Below are 12,396 nucleotides of genomic sequence, written 5' to 3'. Positions count from 1 at the left end.
GATGTTGCTCCTTTGTTTTCTTCCTGTTTAGCTATGACTTAGATTGTGTCGTACGTGTGTTTTATACAGATCCTGTGAGAACAGAATGTCCTTTGTTGTATTAGATTTTATATTGAAGGAAACAAGTGTGGCTAAATAATGTAATTAACATACTATATACAAAGCCCATCAAAATATGTATATTACTTAGTTTTCTTTTTAAATTTTACCCATAACCTATGGTCTTTTTCCATAAAAAAAGGAGACTCACATTCACACACGTGCACAAACATATCAACACAAAGTTTGAACCCACTAGTCTTCTAAGTAAAAGAAGGCAGGCCAGCTAAATATTGACACATATAGTTTTCAATTTAGAACTATCTAATATGTTTCTTTTTTTTTTTTGTTAATAAACTATTCTGAAATATTCGATACATATGTAATATACATGTGTATTTTTAATTTTATCCCTAACCTACCCATTTCTCACGGAAAAGGGAGATTATAACGCAGACACAGTCACGCACGCACACAATCATGTGAATGCCAGATTCAAAATTAGGAGCTCTTTCAAGAGAGGTGGTGCCGTAGGTTGACATATCGGTATAATTTATAAATAGATATGTGGATAGCGTAGAGAGTGAGAGTGAAAGAAAGAGGAGGAATGATGATGATGAGAGGAGAGGGAAGAGATCAGAGTAATGAAGAATGGGGCCAGAAGAGAAGAGAGTGAATAGTTTTGGGAGTTTGGAGGTAGTGTTTGGAGTATATGTCCAGAGCGTGTGGTTGGCGGAGGATAAGGTCCGGTCAGAGTAATTAGCAACACACAGAGGGAGAGAGAGAAGCATTGAAGCTGCACTGACAAAATCAAAGACGGGAAAAAGCCTACAACCTTCTGAACACAATCAATGCGAGAGAGAAGCCCAGCACGGTCCCTTCAATAAATTCATTCATTATCTTATTGCATACTCTTTCTGTTCAAAGATATAGAACATTTTTTTTTTGAAATTAGATGTTTTAATTTTATATAAAAAGATCATCAATCTTAACTTTAAAAGATTTGCTTCCTACGAGTAAGAACATGACAACTTTAGGGTGAGCCTGTTTTTTTCTTTTTTTGGGCTGAAAAATGATCAAATTGTTTCTTTATTTTGCTGGAGCCCCTCCCCACCTGTTGTGTAATAATAATGCAAACTCCCTTCCAGCCAAACATAGGATGAGATTCTATGTAAAGTGGGGGACCAAAAATTAGTTGCAGTTGATCTCTTCATTTGTATTCCCATGTACCCAAAAGGAAGAGCGGAAGTTAGAATGTGACCTTAAATCCTTAATTTAGTGAATATATAGACTAATTTGGGAGGTGTGTTGTAGTAGTGTCCTTTTAGCAAGTCACAAGATTTGCGTGGCCAAGTGCGCATGATGTTATAGATCAGAGAAATTAAATTATGAATGGGAGTGAAGGGGTAGAAGGAGGGAAGGAAGGAGAATGCATGTTTTTCAGTGCCAAAACAGTGGAGGAGGTTGAGAGAGAGAGAGAGAGAGAGAGAGAGCCAGTCGTCCTTCTCAGAGCCTGAGGGCAGAGACACAGAGACACACACACACTCATATAAATACGAACGAACATTCATCATTGATTCATGTTGGGTCACTCTCTCTCTCTCTCACTGCATAAGAATCAGAGCCGAGGGGAGTAAGTAGTGGGCGCAGACGCTGAAACTAAAGCAGTCTCAGAAGCAGCATCTTTCCACATATGCAGACACCATTCAAACCCTTTTCCAGTTTTCCCAACCACCGGCCTTCCCTTCGCTCTCTATTTCAATCCCCAACAAACCCCGCCACCCCCCTCCCGTTTTTTTTTTTTTTTTTTAAATAATCCTCAGCGTCATCTATTCTTCGTTCAAACACAAAAGTTATAAACCTATGTTTCCTCCATCTAAAATTATAAAATATTTTTAATTAAATCTCATCTTTTAATAAAGTAATTATTTATTTTTAATTAATTTTATCTTTTTATATTTATTATTATTAAATATTTTATAATAAATATAAATTTATTATTAATAGGAACACTTTTAAAAAAATAATGATTATACCTCGAAAGATTAAAAATACTTTACATTTTTGAATATTCAACTCCTTAAAAAATACCTTATATTTTTAAACAGAGTTGGTATACAACAACAATTCTATTAAATGGATCACCTACATAAATTGCACGCTCATGACATCATTGTATTATATCATCAATCTAGTTTTTAAGAATATTGTTAGCTAAAAAAATTTTATTTAACAAATTTTATAAATGTTCACCTTAGTCTTTATATACCCTTCTTTAAAAAGCTTAATATGAACCATTTCACTATTCTCATAAGTGCCTGTTATGGCCTTCTTTATACATATTTAAACCATTTTAAATAATTGTTTATCATTTTTCTTTCAACAAGTGACATGCCTCTTTTTTTATCATGCATGCTTATTTCTTGTACTAGTTAGTTGTCGCCCCTTTGACACATATGTTGTATAGTTTTAATACACGCAATGTGAACTCTTTTCCTATTCAATACTTTTCAAAGTACGTATATTGATATTGTTCATAGTTGAACAATAAATATCAGGTATGTTAGAGACGCTGAATCTCAATAAATAACAAAAAGTATCTTGAGTTCCCTTATCATAGTTTGCTCGGATGTAAAAAGATAGAACGATTTGATAGAATAAGTGTATAATTTGATTGAAGTATAAAAATTACAAACTAAAAATTAAGAACTGAAAAAAGGCTAATGAATGTAAAATATGCAAGTCTTGATCGAGTGTTAACTAGATTTCTCTGTTTTTCTTCTTTCTATTTATAGTGTCAGATAGCAAAAGCTTTTCCTTTGAGACTTAGCAAGTTCCACCGAAGAATTAGGAATCCTACAAAACTTATGGTACGGTCTCTCCATTTTGATAACCAACCCATTTTACCGAACTACTTGGGCATAAATTTCAGCATTACTTGGGATTGTATCTCCGTGCCAACAGTCTGATATTTAAAGCTGACAGGATTTCGACATATTTATTTGTTGTACACTTTGAGCTTCAAGGTCGGCCTCTTTTGTTTATATTGGGCCTGACGCTTTGATTACTCAGCCCAACTAGCTTTGTAAACTATTTGAGCGATGTTTCATATTTAGCCCAAACAAATACACAGTTATAAGCTTTTTATTTTTTAAAAATATATGTGCGTGTGGGTACATAGGCTCTTCCCATATTCTATACTCCCTCAGTTTCAATGCTATAATATATTTTTAATCAAATTACATCCTTCATGAGTTAGTTGTCTTTAAAATTATGCAACTTTTTCAATGTTTTTTATTTAATAAAGTATTTTAATTAAAAAAATTTATTAATTACACACTAATTGAGGGTATTTTTGAAAAACAAATATTAATTGCACCTTTAGAAATGTTTTATATTTTTTAATATGATATTTTGAAAAAAAAAATGCCTTATAGAGGGAGTATTAATATAACAAATGTAATGTGCGCGATGCGAGCATGTGTTTTATGTTGTTCATCTTCAAGTCTTTAACATGTACTGCATGACAGCAATGCCATCCAATGCTGAGTAGTGATGTATTGATCTTCAAGCTCTTGAAAGTTATGAATGACTTGCCTTGTTGCATTAATTAGAATACAGATCCATATATTTTGCTAAGCTACCCACTACATTATTTTTCTAAAGCAAATATTATATATATGTGTGTGATTTTTTTTGTATTTTTTAAAAAACTTTGCAGTTATTAAATTAAATAATTTATTAATTAAGATATTTCTCTTAATATTTTACAAATGGATGGTTTTCACTCAAAAATTCCAGATGTTAAATATTTAAATAAGAGATATCCAATGAATTTATATATTCAGGTAAAAAATGAATTTATATATAAATACGCACACCATTATATGCAGATTTTAATTTATTGTACTTCTCTGTAAGCGAATTTGTCCAACGTTGATCCTCATACATGAAAAAATTGAGGCCTATAAAGATGGGGCCGGTTATTAGAAACAAGAAAATAACAATGGGCCTCTTTACAAGGCCCAAAAATAATAATATGAAAATGAACAATCTCTATTGACCACCCCAAAATCAACGATAGAAAAGGATTAAGAAATCCAACTCATCCTGTGCCAAGGGAATCCAACTTCCCATTTTCAATCACGTTAGAGGTTTGTCCCACTGATCATCCAAGTCATCAGACAAATCATCAAACACATCACCATAGGCCGTAGTGTCCCAACCATCATCCTAGTCACCAGCCATATAATTAGCCATGTCACCTTGACATCAGTCAACACCGGAGTCAATGGCCACATCACTAGACATGTCACAGGTTGATCCTAGTCATCAGACATGACACTATGTCATCAGAGTCATCAGACACTTCAACAGATACGTCATGAAGGTGTCCCATTCATGATTCATCATCCATATCACCTGACAGGTCACCATGCACTCCCAGCCATCATTCGAGTCAGCATCACGTCTTCAACCACATCATTAACACGTCAACTAGGCATTCCAGTCAGCATCTATTTAGCATCCACATCACCAGACATGTCACATGTTGATCCTAATCATCATCCGAGTCACGAGGCACGCTCATCAAATATGTCACTCTGCGTCCAAGTCATCAAACACCTTTCATTTTAATCAGCCTGTAATGTATGCATGTGTATTTAGTATGGAAGTTTCTCTCTCTATAAACATTATGTTGAAGGTTTATTCTGTATGCACTTAGAGTTAAGGTTTTAAAAACCAGATCAGTCATTGAACCAGATGAGACACTGATTTGCGATTCATTGATTGAATCGTGATCTAACCGAGGTCAAACCGGTTGATATTAAATTAATAAATTTTTAATTTATGTATCATAATTAAATAAGAAATACATTTAAATATACATTTTTTTCAAAAATATATTATAGATGCTTGGTAATATAATTTATTATTGATAAATACATAATTAATATTAATTATAAGTGAAGCTTTTTATTTAAATATCAAGAAAGATGTATTTTAATTTTAATTTTAATTTATTTTTTTATTTTTTGTCCAGTTTTTTCTTGAGAACCGATTTGGTTTTTGTCCGGTTTTTTACCGGTTTTACCAATTGTTGATCGGTTCCCTACTGATCGGTTTTTAGGGGTCAATTGAACCGGACCAAGAGCCGGTTCCCGATTCAACAGGTTGAACCGGCCGGTCCGATCCGATTTTTAAAACCTTGCTTAAAGTTATCATTTTCATGCATGTGTCAAACTAATGCTTCTGAGCAGTAATTGGGTTTTGACCTTGTTGAAGTCCTGTTCCCACTGTTCTCCTTAAGTAAAGCTATCTAATTGTTTTTATGATTTTTGGAAAACCTCAATCACACAATATGCCTTGGTTTCCATGGGTTTCTAGATGATTCATTTACATAAAGTGTTTAACTTGTCTAAGAAGGAATTCAAATGCATCAAACAATATTTGTGGCAAGAGATGATATAAGGAAATTAGAATGCTTTTAGTGATATGCCACTTGTTCTTGAGCAATGTAGATTCTCATGATATGTTTCTAAACCACTTTGGTATATATATCCTGATAAATTTGATGTTTTGTAAATCTGGTGTGCTGAATTTTATGCACAAGTTATGCACGTTATTATAGTGAGAATGTTTTTATAAGCATGTCTCCTGATAGAACAACTTGAAAACTTCAGTCCATTGTGTTTTTGATCTACCATTTTTATTTTTGTGGCACCGTGCTTTCTTTATTATCTAAAAATATGCGGTCATTTGGAATTTTATCTTCTTATCCAGTCTTCGAACCTAGATTGAGATGAATTTATGGCACTGAAATTTTACCTCAGAAGTACAGGTCTTGCATTAGGAAATGAACTAGAGGAGTGAGAAATTACCGATTCAGTAGGTTTTCTAAAGAGCAAGGTGAGAATTCTGTGTGGCAAAACAAAATATAGGTTATGCTTGGATCACATCCAAACAAACTTCAGTTTTGATCTTAAAATCTCATTGAAAAGTTTAAAAGGATGTTTGGATAAAAAAATAGTCAAGAGTTTTTTGTTCAAAAGCCAATTTACATGGAAGCTGAAAATATAGGCTTTTTTGGCTTCAGCTGCAGGTAAAATTCAGGAGCCTATTCAAACATAAATCATGTAACAGACACTGACTTTTATCCTAATTTTAATTTGCAAATCCTAGTTCATTCTATCTTCAGTTTTGCAGCTTCTAACCTAAACACAGCCATAGTGGGGCAAGCAAAATGCAGAGCAGAATGACACTTCACAGAGTGCAATATTGACCGATGATAAATGTCAAAAGTCTGGATGCTGTTGACTTGGCAGAAGACTCTCACAGAGGTTATATGTTGTTAATTATACCGGTGTCCTATCCTCATAGGTACTGTTTGTTTAATTTATAATATGCAATATTATTTTTGGGTAAAGATAATGTGCAATATTTTTTGTGTGTGGATAAACTATAATGTTTATATTGTGATAGCGTGTCCTCTTGACAAGCAGTTCAATAATCTTGTTTGGGAAAGTATTTACAGATAAGCTTTAGAAGGAAAGAAGATGATATTGTTTTGGAAAGGAAAGTTCACAATTGTCGGTAGCCTATAGATGCATTATTTTCTTTAATGGCAAGCAAAAATGGTTATTCTTGTAATTTGAGCTTTTTAATGCCAAGTGCTATGTTCCATAATCTGTGCACCAACACCATGACCAGATTGTCTGACCAGAAAGATAACAAACTGCAAGTTTTGCATTTGACTGCATTCTGAGTTCATTCATGATTATTGACATTCCCTGACATCATTGACTGCAAAGTCAAGAAAAACAAAGAAATTGCTATCTGGCTACTCTTTATACTTGATCTCAAGAAATTTCTTCCGTGATTTGAAATTTTAAGACTACAAACAGGATACTAATTAGTGAGAAACAAATCAAGATGTCCATGAACGGTATATCTTCAGCAATTAAAGATGTCTGAGTATTTGACAACAAACTCTTCCTCAGTTAGGCGATGACAGGGAAAGTCTTGTGCTATTCTGTTTGCCCAACCATTCACCTTTTATATATAATATAATATGACAAGAAGTCTTATCCCACCTTTATATAGAATCCGCAGATAAATTTAATGATGACTTCTTTGCTGCTCTTTGTAGCAGTTTTCGCTTTCAAGGTGCAGCAAATGCATCAAACTCTCATACTTGAAACGTAAAACTCACAAAGACAGTAGCAGAAAATCTTTTTTTTTTGCCCCCTGGGGTATGAAAGTTGTATCTTGTTGGAGAACAAATTCACTATTGGAACTTGTCAATCTAATCCACATGGTGTTAAATGATGCCATTTCTACAAAACCAGCTGGAAGATGCTCTACAAAAATTCCTCAGCAATATTTAGATCATCCAAGATTTTAGACTTAACTTCTTCTGGTAATGGAGCTGATGGCCCTGCCCTTGAGTAAAAGTCTGCCAACGCTCTGATCGCTTTCTCAAGCTCAACATATGATTCCTGCATGTAACCCAGGCAAAAAACAATCACATATTTGTGGCAAAATGCAAGAACATGCATAATAGCCAGAGAATTTAATTTTCATTACATGTCCATCAAGAAGATTTCTTAACAATCCTATGTGCACAAAAAGTTAAGTAAACCAAGCTAATAATTATAAATAAACATGTCAGTTTAATACTTTAAGTATATCTTTTGCTTGTTTACATGTTAATTCATAATTTGCTAAATCTACTCATTCTGTAAATCAAGTCTATATAAGAGTTGTAGTTTGGTCATAGATGCATACTTCTTGAACAACAGCTTTTTGCCCCGTCCAATTGCTCAAATACTCCCGAATTGATTCCTTTGCTGCATCTGCAGTCCTTCTGAATTTGGTAATATCATTAGGATCTTCGTTTAAAGATTCACGTAGTGTTTTCACTACCTCTCTTGCTGACTTTAAGTAAGCTTTTGGCAACATTTTCCCAGACTTAGTTTTCTCATTAGGATCAAATAATGATTTGATGGCATCTATAAATCCTGCATCTTCTTCCTTTTGTGCAGTTTCCTTCTCTTCAGCCCATGCCAGAAATGGAGATAATAACGTGACGGTAACAAATGAAGTTCCAGCACTTACCAAAGCATGCCTACGACTTGACGAAGCTTTGGGGGAGGGTACTGCAACATTAGACCTGGATTGTAGTTTATCTGTTATATTGCAGAAGCCGTCAAGAAAGAAAAGCAGCCGATACGGTGACTATCAAAATCAGAAGAACATCTTGTCACTTTACTATAATGCCATTAAGCAGAAGCTGCAATTGTTAAAATGCTAAAGCATGTTTTTTTGAATATGTGATTCAATGGTATGGTTTCAATAAAGTTTTTAACACGCGTTTAGACAACAACAGCAAGGTAAACCCAGTCAATCATTACCACAAAACTATATGCATAAAGCATAGCAAAAGTGGATTTGAAGAAAAGCATATCTAACATGCTTACATGGGACCTGAACCAGGTGGAGGCAATTAATTTCAGCCGTTGATTAACATGCCATACATGCTTTTTAAAAGAAAGTGAAGCCCTGAAAGGTTCAAAAGGGCGCGTTTAAACATGTGTATCTAATATCCTTCTTTTCATTCATTTTCCTCCCAAATCAACATTTTCATCCAACTACTTCCTCCAGATTTATTCAATAAGGCCTTTACCATGTGTGAAAGTTCAAATTGGGGTTTTATTTTCTTAAAAAAGAAAGACACATGGTCGGTTGTTAACAGAGACATTAAGTCAACAGCTGAAATCATTTGACTGCACCTGGTGCAGTCATCTATTGACTACAGACAATCTAGGTTCGCTGACATAAGATAGCTACGTTGATCTAGTAAGTTTTAGTCGATGTAGGCTAAGGATAACTAAGGACTTGTTGGACATGTTGGTACATTCTAAATATGAGGAAATGGTAACTAGTACTCTAGCAGTAAGCATTGTAGATCCTTTTTGTAATAACAGTATTGTGATTAATTCTACTTTTTTTCTACAGTTTCCTTTTTCACTTGTGGTAACACTGTAAACGTAAAGAAGAAGAAAAATGAAATTATGGAGAAAAAGGGAGAAGTAGTAATCGGTTATGTATATCACATACCCTTGCTCTCCAATCTTTCGACTCCTTTAATAGCATGGGTACTGAGAAAGGAGCACGTATTTGTTGCAAGAAGAGCGGCCATTCTCTTTTAAGAACCTCAACGATGCTGAATTGCATTCAGCGAGTGCACCATGCGGGGAAAGCCTCTTCAATGTTACAGGTAAAGTACAGCATTTCACCTTCATAACAAAGGAAACCGTCACAATTTTACAATCCTTCATTATCTCTGCAAAATTAACCGGAGAAGATGACCAGAGAAGGTGTTTGCTTACCTTTTCTAACTTTTTAAAGGTGAAGACTGAAGAATGGATAGATTGCAAAATCTGATGAGGTTTTGTTGTTTTGTTTCTTCGGACGAGAGAGAGAGAGAGAGAGAGAATGTGTTTTGAGATATCGACCCGATTGGGCCGCCTTGATGTGCACCATATGTGCTAGATTGCCCGGACCCGACCCGCATATTACCCTTAGGATAGGGTCAATAGCGTGGGTTACTCCCTTCCATTTCTCCCCGTTTCCCTCCCGACCCGCATATTAACTTTAGGACCCAACCCGTATATTACCTTTTATTTTATTTTATTAAATAAATTTATTTTAATTATAAATTTGATGAATGGTGGGGATTGAGAAAGAGAGGGAAAAGGAGAGAAAAGAAAAGGAGGAATCTTTTTTCCCAATAGCATTGCGTCCTTTAAACTACTAGGGATAAATACGCATACTTCACTTACAAATTTATGCTATTTAAATTATAAATAATGATACATATGTAATTTTGCACTACTTTAATAAGAAATACTTATAGATAAATTTGCTTCATGTGTTAAAATACATTTTCATTCTTGTTCTTTTTCTTTTTAGATAAGTGAAATATTTTTTCCTTTAAACCATTTTCAATAAGAGCTAAGGCTTTGTTTAATATGCAAGTCTAAATTTAAAAGAATTGAAATTGAATTGGGATTGAGATTGAAATTGACAGTTTAAAATTATGTTTGGTATGGAGTAATAATTACAAGGAATACTTAACTTCATTTTATTTTATAATTAAACATAAATTATAAAAAGACTATAATACTTTTTATAATTAATTAAAAAATAAGACCTTGAAAAATCTCTTCTTCTCTATTGCCATCAAACCCTAGCCCTTTCTCCACCTCTTGAATTGAATCAGATCCTCGTGATGGAGATGAAGAAGGTGACTAGAGATGGAGGTTGATAGAGGGAGAAATGATGGGAGGGACATCGAAGGGAGAAGCCAAGCGAGAAAATTGACTTGATAAAGGAGGGTGTTTTGGTCTATAATTTTGAATCTCAAGAATAAAATTTTAGTACCACCCTCCTCATGGGTTTCACTAGTCCCATGTAGGTGGGTCTCACCAATTCCAAGTTTTAGCCAATTCATCCTACTAAACATGTTAATTATGAGCTTTAAAAAAGTCTACCTCCGTTAATAACTTGTTTATAGTGGGGGATTTTTGCCCTATAAAAATAATTTAAAAAAAATGCCTCACTTATAGCATATGATGTCCAACATTCCTTGAAGGAAAGTATAAGGAAAAAAGTGCACTTTAATCCTCTAAAAATATGCAGATGTCAATTAAAATACCCTTAGTTTAAAATAAAAATAAATAAATATTAATAACTATTTTAGTTTAAATAATAACTATTTTTTCTGATAGTGACTGAAATGGAACAACTAATTACAAATTTTATTGTGCAAATGTTTTATTTACTGAAATCCAAGTATTATAAATATCTATGACTACTTTAGTTTAAATAATGACTATTTTTTTTGACAAAAATGAAATAAGCAATGACAACTTCCCCTATGCAAATTATTTGTAGTGAAAAAGTTGTGATTGCTTGTTCGGTTTTAGTTATTATCATAAGAAAATTAATTATTATTTAAATTAAAGTAGTCATTAATATTTGTTTTTAAATAAAATTTTATTTTTTCTTGTATTTTCTTTCAAGAAGTGTTGGGCATCCAATGCTAATAAGTAGGGTTTTTTTTTCTAAACCATTTTCTAAAATAGAGGGGATTTTTGCTTATCAGAAAAATGATTTAGAATAAAAAATACCCACTTATTAATACAGAGTGCTCAGGCTCCTCAAAAAAAAAAATATAAGGAGAAAAATACACTTTAATTCAAAATAAATAATTTCTTAATTTGATTCTTGAGATTTTTTTTTTGGAGCACCGACCATGTGGATAAACTCTCCAACATGCAATTTTCAGAATCATCCTCTTTGTACAGGTTAATTCTGCTAATTCAGGTTATTTTAATTATATACAATTATCTTCATGAATCATATCTAAAAAGTTTGTTCGGTGCATTAAGAAGTTTCGGAAATAAGATTCTGGGTGCATGTCTCTTTGTTGTCGTTTGATTAGCGTTTAGAAGAATCAAATTATACTGAATCATTGCTAATAATTCGTGCATTTATCATAATAAGTTTGGCAATTGTTTAACCTTTAAATTTGACTTAGAAAAATTACCCATAGATTAATTTAACAAAAAAAATTAAAATTAATAATGATTGGACAAGTTAATACTAAATTAACTAAACTTATTTTTTAGATTTATTTGACTTAAATTTAAAATTTTGATACTTTGTAATAAATGCCAGCATGGATTCACTGGTATAACTGATTGTTCATTTAGACATAACTTAAATGTTCAGGCCAAAAAAAAAAAAGGGATATAACTTAAATGATACGTGTGCATACATTGATATATAAATATATATACATATATAATTTATCATTTGTACTTTCAAAAAAATAATTTAAGTGCATTTACCATAAATTTGACTCAGATTTTTTAACATTTAAAATTGACATAAATTATTAGCCTCTCATATAATACATTAACTGATCAAACTAAAATGCAAAATTAATAATATTGGAATAACAAAAAAAATAATTAAATCCAACTTTCTGCTTCATTCTGACTTGAAATTTAAAATTTAGACCCTTTGCAATAAATATTCCTCGTTATCAATGGATCATATCTAGCTTATCGTGTAAAGATTTGACTTAAATTATAAATAATAATTTATAGTTTAAATCAACCATATAAAAAAATAACAGTAAATAAGTAAATTGGCTCCTAATCCAGAAGCAGTTGTAATCTTAAACTTATTGTTTGTGTAAGGTGCCCCTCTAACATTTAAAAATGATGTAATTTGACTCCTACTGTTAATAAAAGTTAACTTTAATTGATAGTTAATCAGAAATTA

At 32.7% G+C, this 12,396-nt stretch overlaps 1 protein-coding gene across 2 annotated transcripts; it reads right to left on the bottom strand.

Moving 5' to 3' along the window:
• Positions 1-6,859: 6,859 nt before the first annotated feature.
• On the bottom strand, positions 6,860-9,542 carry LOC129293615 (photosystem II D1 precursor processing protein PSB27-H2, chloroplastic). Of its 2 annotated transcripts, none has more exons than XM_054931672.1 (4): positions 9,432-9,542; positions 9,160-9,338; positions 7,828-8,277; positions 6,860-7,538 (listed from the first exon to the last, which is right to left on the bottom strand). In XM_054931672.1, the coding sequence occupies exons 2-4, from the start codon at positions 9,274-9,276 to the stop codon at positions 7,401-7,403; spliced, it is 705 nt and encodes a 234-aa protein (XP_054787647.1). In that variant the 5' UTR covers positions 9,277-9,338; positions 9,432-9,542; the 3' UTR covers positions 6,860-7,400. The 2 variants fall into 2 exon arrangements, with proteins under 2 accessions (XP_054787647.1, XP_054787648.1); XM_054931673.1 differs by having other exon boundaries at positions 7,828-8,228.
• Between the last annotated feature and the right edge of the window lie 2,854 nt (positions 9,543-12,396).

This window comes from Prosopis cineraria, unplaced genomic scaffold (genome assembly GCF_029017545.1).
Source record: "Prosopis cineraria cultivar Desert tree isolate PC_DT_omini unplaced genomic scaffold, ASM2901754v1 PC14, whole genome shotgun sequence".
In the NCBI taxonomy this organism is placed as follows: domain Eukaryota; kingdom Viridiplantae; phylum Streptophyta; class Magnoliopsida; order Fabales; family Fabaceae; genus Prosopis; species Prosopis cineraria.
Note: the sequence above shows the minus strand (reverse complement) of the source record. Positions and strands in the feature narration are given on the sequence as shown.